Source organism: Gallinula chloropus, assembly GCF_964237585.1.
Source record: "Gallinula chloropus genome assembly, chromosome: 15".
Taxonomy (NCBI): domain Eukaryota; kingdom Metazoa; phylum Chordata; class Aves; order Gruiformes; family Rallidae; genus Gallinula; species Gallinula chloropus.
This window is the reverse complement of record NC_140100.1, coordinates 8,133,223-8,143,153: the sequence shown is the minus strand read 5'-3', so window position 1 is coordinate 8,143,153 and position 9,931 is coordinate 8,133,223. Positions and strand designations below refer to the sequence as shown.

The 9,931-nt window shown below is 52.7% G+C and overlaps 1 protein-coding gene across 1 annotated transcript; it reads left to right on the top strand.

Moving 5' to 3' along the window:
• Window positions 1-1,015: 1,015 nt before the first annotated feature.
• ELFN1 (extracellular leucine rich repeat and fibronectin type III domain containing 1) lies at window positions 1,016-3,412 on the top strand (the record flags this gene model as incomplete). Its single annotated transcript, XM_084271118.1, has 1 exon — window positions 1,016-3,412. Exon 1 carries the CDS (start codon window positions 1,022-1,024, stop codon window positions 3,410-3,412), a length of 2,391 nt encoding a protein of 796 aa, XP_084127244.1. The 5' UTR covers window positions 1,016-1,021.
• Window positions 3,413-9,931: the final 6,519 nt, after the last annotated feature.

Sequence of the window (9,931 nt, the reverse complement as noted above, 5' to 3'; positions counted from 1 at the left end):
GAGTCAAACAGATTCCCAGAAACAGGGTAGACACTTGATACTGGGCTTTATCCTAGATGCCATGAAGTGATGAAGTCAGAGACACACAGTGTCCTCACTGAGCATCCCCCTCTGTGGGCACCGCTGCTGCGCACACCAGCGTATGAGACAGTTAGGATTCCCCTCAGCAAAACGCTGCAGCATCAAATCTACATCAGAGGGAGTTGTCTAGACTTCATCTGCTCTCAGCAGAGAGGAACAGACACTTCTGGGGCATCACTCTTCTCCTTCTAAGGTAGACACCTAAATAGGTCAGATGAACAGTGCCCTGAATGTGCGTTGGTCTCTCACCTGCCTATAACATGACACTGGACAATGTGCTCAAAGGGCGATGACCTCTGTGTTCAGTGACCACCTTCCCTAGTGCTTCCAAACACCACTGGCAGCAGCACCCAAATAAACTAAAGGCTCCTTCAAAGGCGGTAGCCAGAGTTAGAAAGCAAGTGCCTAACACTAACAGGGTGGTTGGACACATCTCCAACACCTCTAAATGCTAATAACTGTCTTTCCTTTGTGTTCAGTTTGTGCTTGTGTTTTGTTTTGTGCAGGTGAGCCCAGGGAGCAAGCGGGGACAGCCAGACCCACAGAGGTACATGGAGATGGGGACCAGCATCACGATGGGCAGCAAAAAGAAAATGAGGAGATGTACTATAAAAAGTGAGAGGAAGGCTTGTCTCTAAGCCAGAGGGACTCCTCCACACGAGCACCTAACTTCATGACTCCCTCCCCGAGATGCCAGAGACCTGGTGATGTGGGACCAGCCTCAGCCACCCAGGCCTTGGTAGTAGCCCCTGGCCGGTGGCTGCCGAGTACCGTGGGCTCTGAGATCCACTTTCTCCACAGACACTTCCCCCCTGTCTCCAAGCCATGAGGAGAAGGGAGAGGCGAACAAAGCTGCTGAAGAAGCACTAGCCCACGTCTTCCCAGCCCCTGTCCCCGCTTCTGGCAGAGCAGGAACCCCTTCTCCGCGCCGCCCTTCCAGATGGCAGGTCGCCGGTGGGCCTCGACGTCAGCCCTCTGCATGTGCGTGGCAGCTGTCTCTCTCCTGCACGCCAGCGGGGTGCGGGCAGACTGCTGGCTCATCGAGGGGGACAAGGGCTTCGTCTGGTTGGCCATCTGCAGCCAAAACCAGCCCCCCTATGAGTCCATCCCCCAGCAAATCAACAGCACCATCGTGGACTTGCGGCTGAACGACAACAAGATCAAGAGCGTGCAGTACGCCTCGCTCAGCCGCTTTGGCAACCTGACATACCTCAACCTGACGAAGAACGAGATCTCCTACATCGAGGACGGTGCCTTTTCAGGACAGTTCAATCTCCAGGTGCTGCAGCTGGGTTACAACCGACTGAGGAACCTCACCGAGGGCATCCTCCGGGGCCTGGGGAAGCTGGAGTACCTCTATCTCCAGGCCAACCTCATCGAGTCCGTCACCCCCAATGCCTTCTGGGAGTGCCCCAACATAGTGAACATTGACCTGTCCATGAACAGGATCCAGAGACTTGACAGCAACACTTTTCGGGGCCTAAACAAGCTCTCTGTCTGTGAACTCTACAGTAACCCTTTCTACTGCTCCTGTGAGCTCCTTGGCTTCCTGCAATGGCTGGAGGCTTTCACCAACATGACACGCACCTATGACCGGATGCAGTGCGACTCCCCACCCGACTACACGGGCTACTACTTGTTAGGCCAAGGCCGGACTGGCTACCGCAATGCTCTGAGCATGCTCTCTTCCCTTTGCACCGGTGGCTCCTACACTGTGATCCCTCGTTTTATCCCTCCCAGGTACCAGGTGACCACGGCACCCTCTGAAAGCCCCTGCTCTGAGGAGGACTGCTCCTCCGGCGATGGCACGACCCCACAGTTCTCCCTCTTCACACCCATTGGAGAGACGGAGGTGCGCCCCAACATCCAGGTGAAGCACCTCAACCACAACTCGGCCGTCCTCACCGTGCAGATCCCCTACCCCTTCAGCAAGATGTACATCCTCTCCCAGTTTGAAAACGGCTTCTCCTCCATGATTACCAAGCTCAGGAAGAAGGAGGAGAACATCACCGTGAGCAACCTAGTAGCACAAAGAGATTACACCTACTGTGTAGTCTCTGTCCACCAATACTCCAAGTACAACCACACCTGTGTCACCATCACACCCACCAGACCCAACCGCAAGGAGCCGGTGCCCACCCCTTCCACTGCTACCCATTATATCATGACAATCCTGGGCTGTCTCTTTGGCATGGTGATTGTCCTAGGTGTTGTGTATTACTGTCTTCGGAAGAGGCGCCAGCAGGAAGAGAAGCACAAAAAGGCTGCCGGCAGCATGAAGAAGACCATCATTGAGCTGAAATATGGGCCAGAAATGGAGACCACCAGCATCACCCAGCTATCCCAGGGACAGATGCTGGGTGGGGAGACGGTGACCCGCATTCCCTACTTGCCTTCTGCTGGTGAAGTCGAACAGTACAAGCTGATTGACAGCAGTGAGACCCCTAAGACCACCAAGGGCAACTACATGGAGGTGAGGACGGGTGAGCAGCCTGAGAGGCGAGACTGCGAGCTGTCCTTGCCGCCGGACACCCAGAGCTCTGTGGCTGAGATCTCCACCATTGCCAAGGAGGTGGACAAGGTGAACCAGATCATCAACAACTGTATCGATGCCTTGAAATCTGAGTCCACCTCCTTCCAAGGGGTGAAATCGGGGGCAGTCTCCACAGTGGAGCCTCAGCTGGTGCTCTTGTCAGAGCAGATCCCCAGCAAGCATGGATTCCTCTCCCCTGTCTACAAGGAAAGCTACAACCACCCTCTCCAGCGGCACCACAGCATGGAGGCGGCCCCCAAACGCTCCAGCACCTCTTCCAGCGGCTCCATACGGAGCCCCAGGTCCTACCGCTCAGAGGGATCGGGCCACAAATCAGAAGCCAAATACATCGAGAAGACGTCCCCCACCACCGACACCATCCTCACTGTGACACCGGCCGCAGCCATCCTGCGGGCAGAGGCGGAGAAGATCCGTCAGTACAGCGAACACCGGCACTCGTATCCCGGCTCGCACCAAGGGGATCAGCACGACAGCATGGCGGGGCGAAAGCCCTCCATCCTGGAGCCTCTGACGCGTCCTCGCCCCAGAGATCTGGCATATTCCCAGCTCTCACCTCAGTATCACAACCTGAGCTACACCTCCAGCCCAGAGTACACCTGCAAACCATCGCACAGCATCTGGGAGCGCTTCAAACTCAACCGCAAGCGGCACAAAGATGAGGAGGAGTATATGGCAGCCGGCCATGCCCTACGCAAAAAGGTCCAGTTTGCCAAAGACGAGGATCTTCATGACATCTTAGACTACTGGAAGGGCGTCTCAGCCCAGCAAAAGTCCTGAGTCCTCACACAACTCGTGACTTAACACACTAACTGGACCAAAAGAAATCCGCAGCAGCTATTTTTATTCAGACTGTCTTTGAAACAAAATAAAAATTAAAAAAAAAATCAATAAAAAAAATAAAAGAGAGAACAAATTATGGAAATCTATAAATATTCTATATAATATATAAAGGGAGATTATTAAAATGCCCTCACACTGGTGAGACAAGCACCAAATTTGAACACAAACTTTACAAAGCAAACGGACTGTGGAGTGAAAAAAAAAAAAGTTTTCTTTCATTTTGATTTTTTTTTTTAAGAAAAAAAAAAGAAAAAAAATTGAATATAAAAAGCAAGTGAAGGAGCGGGCAGAGAGCTGAGGTCTGGCGTTTCCCAGTACTGCATTGCATGAGTCCCTATTCCGTGATTTTGTGGATTCTTTGTGAACAGTTTGTGTTCTTCCTTCCTTCCTTCCTTTCCAAACAAACAAAAAAAACCCAACAGCAACAAAAACAGCAACAAAAAACAAAAAAAAAAAAACAAAACCAAAAAGAGACCAGAAGGAGCTTCATCCTTTGGGCTGTTTTTGCAAACGGAGTCTTCCAGTTTAGACTTTCACCCGGTTGAAGGCCCGTTCACATTTTCACTCACTGAGAGGTTTTACCACACGTTGCATTGTAAACCGAAGTCGTTAATTGTACAGAGAAAAAAATTTCTATATTTGCAATGTTTGCTGTATAATGAGAAAGAGAGAGGAGAAAAAAAAAACAATACTACATCTACTAAAAATATATATATATATCTATATCTATATTCACCTGTTTGTACCAGGTTTTAATCATGGATTTTAGAGAAAGAGATGGAGCTTGGTTTGAAGGACTTTTTTTTTTGTTGGTTGGTGGATGGGTGGGTGGTTGATGGGATGTTTCTTTGGAGGTCGAGGAGGGTGTTTGGGTTTCTAAGTGTTTGGTTTTGGTTTCTCCCAACAATTGGAAGTGTCCAGGTTCTTGTCACTTCCAGGTACATTGAGAAAAAGGCACATACCCAGAAAAGCAGAATCCCCCACCTTATTCCAGGGAGACCATCACCACCAGGCACAGGGAAGGGGATGAAAAATGAAGGGTTCTTGGGGAAGAGCATAAGAAGTGGGGAGCTCTTGGTTGAGCAGATCCACCAAGAAACAGAATTTCTCCTGCAAATTAAAAGGTATCTCCCCCAAAACAGATGTATCTGGGGAGCAATGGCCCTTGGGGCCAGTCAATGAGGGGGGGTTGTCCCCTTCCCTTGCAAGATGTGGAGCCAATGATGAGTTAGAGCAGAAACCCTCTTGCTGCTCTCCAGAGGACATAATTGAGGAGTGATTTTTTGCAGAGGGAGAAGACACTAAGCATTTACAGCTTGTCCCTACTGAGAGCTGTTACAGTAGGCACAGTTGCTGGCACAGGGATCCTGCCCTTCACTCCCACCACCCCATGTCCTGCAGGTCCTCCACAAATGACCCCAAATGCAGCTGCAGCCCCAGGCAGTGAGTGCATCACCTCCTGCCTGCAGCCCTGGTGTTACCCACGGGCCAGTTTGGCTCCCGTTTTCCATGAGTGGCTTTGGAGATGGACAGCTTGGGTACACCCTGAACAAGCCTTGGGACTCCCAAGACTGGAAGAGAAGGAAATGGCGGTGTGTCCATGTCCTGTGTCCTCCCAAGCAGCCACAGACCCCTCAATCATTGCTGTCCAATGCATGTCCAAGACACTGGAGCTTTTTGCTCCATCTCTGAAATACACATGGGATGAGGAGGAGGAGGGAGGAGATGAAGCTGTGAAGGCACTCCCAGGCTGTGCTGGTGGCTGAAGGACATGATTTTTCCCCTATTAGCTCCAAATGAGTCACAAGCCCCTATGCCTCACTAAGGCCACACCAGGGCTGGTGAACTGCTCTGCTTCCACAGTGAGTGTGAGAGCCCAGCCAACCAGCTCAGTGTTGTGACGAGCTCCCCAGATGTAATCCTTTGGGGTTCTGCTGCTTCCTAGAGTCTCCTCCTTGCATCCTGCTCACAGCCTTCTTTGGATGGACATCCTTAGTCCCGACAGATGAGCGCTAGGGCCCAGGAGAAAACCATATCCCATCCTGTTATTTCAGTATTTCAAAGTGATTTTGACAGGTATTCTTGCAAAAGGTTATGTTTGTGCAGAGAGGAGCTGAGCCAGGGAGACACGGAGCAGGCTGGGAAGCACATGAGTTCATTCCCCATGGTTATTTGTGTAGACAACAAACCATTAGCAGGGTTTCATAATAAAAGGCAGGCGATTTCCCCACGAATATGTTCACTCTGTATGAGCAAAGGCACATTTCCCCACCTCCTCCAGGTGCCCCACATCCTGCCCACAGTACGCAGCTTCCCAAGGCTGTGTCTTGCTTCCTGGTCAGTGAACAGAACCTGGAGAAAGGAGCTGAGGATCTTGGCCTGTGATGCCATGGCAGGTCCCTCCCAAATCTCAGCTAGCTAATACCTAGAACAAAGCAAGCTCTTCAGCTGAAGCCACCTTGCCTTGAAACCCTGAGTACCTCCTGGAGAGACAGGAGTTGGTCAGTATGAATGGATGGGGGAAACAGTGGTGGGACCTCCTGTCCCTCTTTCATGGTCTCAGGACATCCCCCAGCAAGAGGCGAGGATGCTCAAAGGTGGTGGCAGCTTATGAGTTAATTTGGGCTTCCAGAAACAGCAGTCACTGACAGACACCAAAAGACCTTCCTCAGTCACTCCCCTCCTTGAGACTAGTTCCCACACCAGTTTGGAAATGACATCATGCCCATCTCCATGGCTGCCAAGAGCGCTGGCATGACCAGCAGCGGGTACCGCCTTGCTGTGGAGGCAGCAGCACGTCAGCAGCGAGTTCATCTCGTTACCTGGGGCGAGTCATTTTGCTCCTCTCTGCCTCTGTTTCCTCCTCTGCAGAACACTTCCTTGTGGTGTTGAGGGCGTAGGCTGGTTGGGGAGGCTCAATTAATTAATCGCCTGTCTGTGAAGCCCGTTTAGCTCCTAGAATAAAAGCTGCTATAGAAATGTGAAGTTGTTAGTGGCATAAAACAGCAGGGGCAGAGGAAATCAAAGCCTGATTCTGTTTTCACACCAGGATTTCACTGGTCATAAACCAACAGAGACCAGCACAGGGAATGTGATACAGCAGCACTGGCCTTTCTAAATTAAACACTTCCCAGATGCAAACTCTCTGCAGTTGGAGAAAGAGAGGGCTGGGAAAGGTCTGCAACCCCTCCAACTCCAAGGTGTCTCCATGGGGGTACCTACACATGCAGCACCCTGTACCTCATCCCTGGTGGGACCTTGCTGTGGGTCTCAGAGAGCTCCAGGTGGCTCCTTGGGTGATGAAGCAGCGGTTGTGCTTCTGAGCGCGTTCCAGCCTCCTTGCCCTCCCTCTGAGACAGGGTGCAGTCCTGGCAGCTCTGGTCCACATGCCCTGGTGTGAGATGCCACAAGATGAGCTGAGAAAAAAATCCAGGTGAGAAAAAGGAAGAAGTTCCACTGTCCCCACAGCTACTGCATCAGGCACTGACCTCCTGGGGTGCCGCTGTGCAGGGGCTGGTGAGCTCTGTCCACAGCATCTGCCATCCCCACAGAGGCAGCTGCTTTACAGGTCCCACTGAGGGCAGAGGGAGATGTTCACCACCTGCAACCCGTCAGGTGTTTTTCTTCCTGATTTTGTCTCCTGTCCAACCACCCAAGCTCTTGAGCAGCTTCTCCAAAGTGAAAGGACACGTTGTCCAGCCAGGCTGTTCCTATTGCCCCAGAACCATCCAAAGCAAGAGGGCTCCCTGCCAAGCAGAAGGGAGGGGGCATGTGGGGACGTGTCCAAGTGAAGGAGGGGGGAGGCCAGGGGAAAGGCTTCTCCTTGGTTTTATCCCACCTCAAGGGACAATGGGGACCAGTGAAAGCCACCACCAGTGCCAAGGATGCAGAGGTTCCCATGTCCCCTCCTGCAGCAGTCTGGGCTCTGCCACTGGAGAGCGTGAAAAGAGGGAAGGGAAAATTGGGAGGGAGGGGGATGAAAAGTGGGGTGAGGTGTGGGATGCAAAGGCAGGGGAAGGCAGAGGTGGTGGGAATTGCTCTGCCCAGTGAGGGACAGACTCAGCCCCAGGAGGGGCCAGTGAAGGCATCAAGCAAAGGCTTTTGGAGTTTGTTTGGGTTTTTTAAAGAAAGAGCAGTTGTTTTCCTGTGGTAATGAAACAGAGAAAAAGAGCAGAGGGACCCATCCCTGCTTCTGCTCCCAGAAATGTCCTTGCTGACTGAGGTGTGTGTCTGCTCCTGGGAGATGCTCCTGGAGAGCTTCGAAGGCAGCTGCCCACAGTCCCCTCACCATTGTCACCTCTGCTGACGGCCCACAGCTCAGTCCTTGCTCTGGTCCCAACAGGACCCTGCCACATACTGCAAAGTCTGTGTCACATCTAGAGCCTGGATGTTATTTAAAAGGCTGTAAGTGAGGACAGAAGCCTCTCTCCATACAGACACATGCCATTGAAGCCCAGTGTTCCCGAGAGGTCCCACCTGTCCCGGTGTGCACACCAGTTGTGTCAATGTGTTTCAAAACACAGACCATGGGAAGTGCAATGTCCATGATAAAAATATGGGGCAACAAAGGAGGGAGTGGTGGCAGGCACTGCCCAGCCATCTTCCTCCCTCAGGCAGCACACCACTTGAGAAGGGATGTGGCAGCCCTGGAGCTGGTGGCCACCTGCTTCTTCACAGCCGGTGTGTGCTGGAGGTGTTGTGCTTGTCCCCAGTCTGGCAACTGAACTGGCTTCAGCTGGGTCTGCCATGAAAGCAGCGCAGATCCCATGGGAGGACATCTGCCAGGATGGACAGGAGCCCTGAGGCAAGAAGACGCTCCCTGTTCATCACCCAGACCGAGGCAGCAGCCAGACAGTGCTGCCTCTGCTCAAATCGAGCCAGTGACCTGGGGTGCTTGCTGGGCAGTGGGACCTTTCCTTGGGCCTCAGGTGCCACTGGACCCATTTCTCCTTCAGCCCCATTGATGCTTATAGGTCAGTCCAGCCAGGTGATGCCCAGAGCCACTGGAGAGCCAGAGGCACAAGCTCCAGCAGCCCAGACAGCTCCCACACCTTCCTGCTCCCTCACTCCCAGTGACCCCAGCTAACCACCCTCCAAATGCATTCCTCTGGCTTTGAGATCAGCCCTTCCCTGAGTCAGGGCTGGGGGCTTGGTGAACCAAAAGCTCCCTTGCCTGAGACTTCCAAACTCATCACTGGGGTGGATGCTGCTCTGCAGAAACCAGGAGCTGCCTCACACCCTCCCTCTCTCCATCAGGCGCTTGCTGCAGCCTGGCTGCATGTTGTGCTCTGGAGCAATAAATCACCTCCTTTGCAGGAGAAGGGGGCTTAGCAAGGGTTGGGGGACAGCATGGTGGTGGTGGGACAATCATCCAGCTCCTTTGGGCAAGAAAGGGTCCAGGGGAGACCGCAGGCTGTGGAGGGGTGTGCTGCAGTGCTGCTGGACTGGACCCAAAAGCAGCGGATCGATGAGGGTGATTGAAGCCAGCACGCACTGCGTTGGGCTATTTTTAGCACAGCCAGCAGAGCAGGAATTTGGGAGCCCAAGTCAGAATTTATTTGCATCTGTGAGTGCTTGTCAAGGGGAGGACCAACAACACGCTGCCTCGGCGCAGTGGCTCCCTCCCTGCTTGTTTTGGGACCACCTCACTGTGGCTTCAGTTCTTCTTTGGTGCAAAGCACATCCCTCTCCTCCGTGGTGCCCTGTGGGGACAGGGCCACCACTCCCCAAGGCTTGGAGCTTCGAGCATGTGGATGCTCATAGACACAGGATGGGGACAGACCAGTGGAGAAGGGATGGGCTTGCGGGCATGAAGGGGTTACTTGGGAAAGGCATGGATCCTACAAGTGTGTGGGGGTCTCAGCAGGGAGTAGGGTGTCTTGTAGTTGCATGGCTGCAATGCTGCCTGGCTGTATGGAGCAGTGCCAGACACCTGTGGACCTTGGAGGTGCCCCAGCTTTCTCCTCCCACTCCTCCCTCCACATATACTCACCACAGGCTTTTCATGGTGAGGTCCCAAGTTGGTTTTCCTGAGTAGGTGCCTGAAGATGAAGCTGTTCTTTAGAGAGACATGTATAGCACATTGCTGTTCCTTCATTCTCCAAAGCACTGCTGCCAGCTGATGTCCCAAGGCACTGAAGGCAGTGAAGCTGCTGGTGGCCATGGTCAGTGGTGCTGGAGAGGCCAACTCAACAGCTACTCCTTGGCTTGCAGCAGTGACCCTGCCTTCACTTGAATTTACTGACATGTTACTTTTTCACACCACCTTTGTGTCATATCCTCTGGTTTACCCCTGTCAACCAGCTCATCAGAGGGGTGGTAGAGATGATCCAAATCCCACCTTGAGAGTTTTGCTCATTCCCTCCTCCCTCCACACTCCCATGCCTAGTACTTCATAAAGGGAAACCATTTGATCCAGGGAGAAGCCAGTTTTCTGGACTCAGTTTACTCCATGCA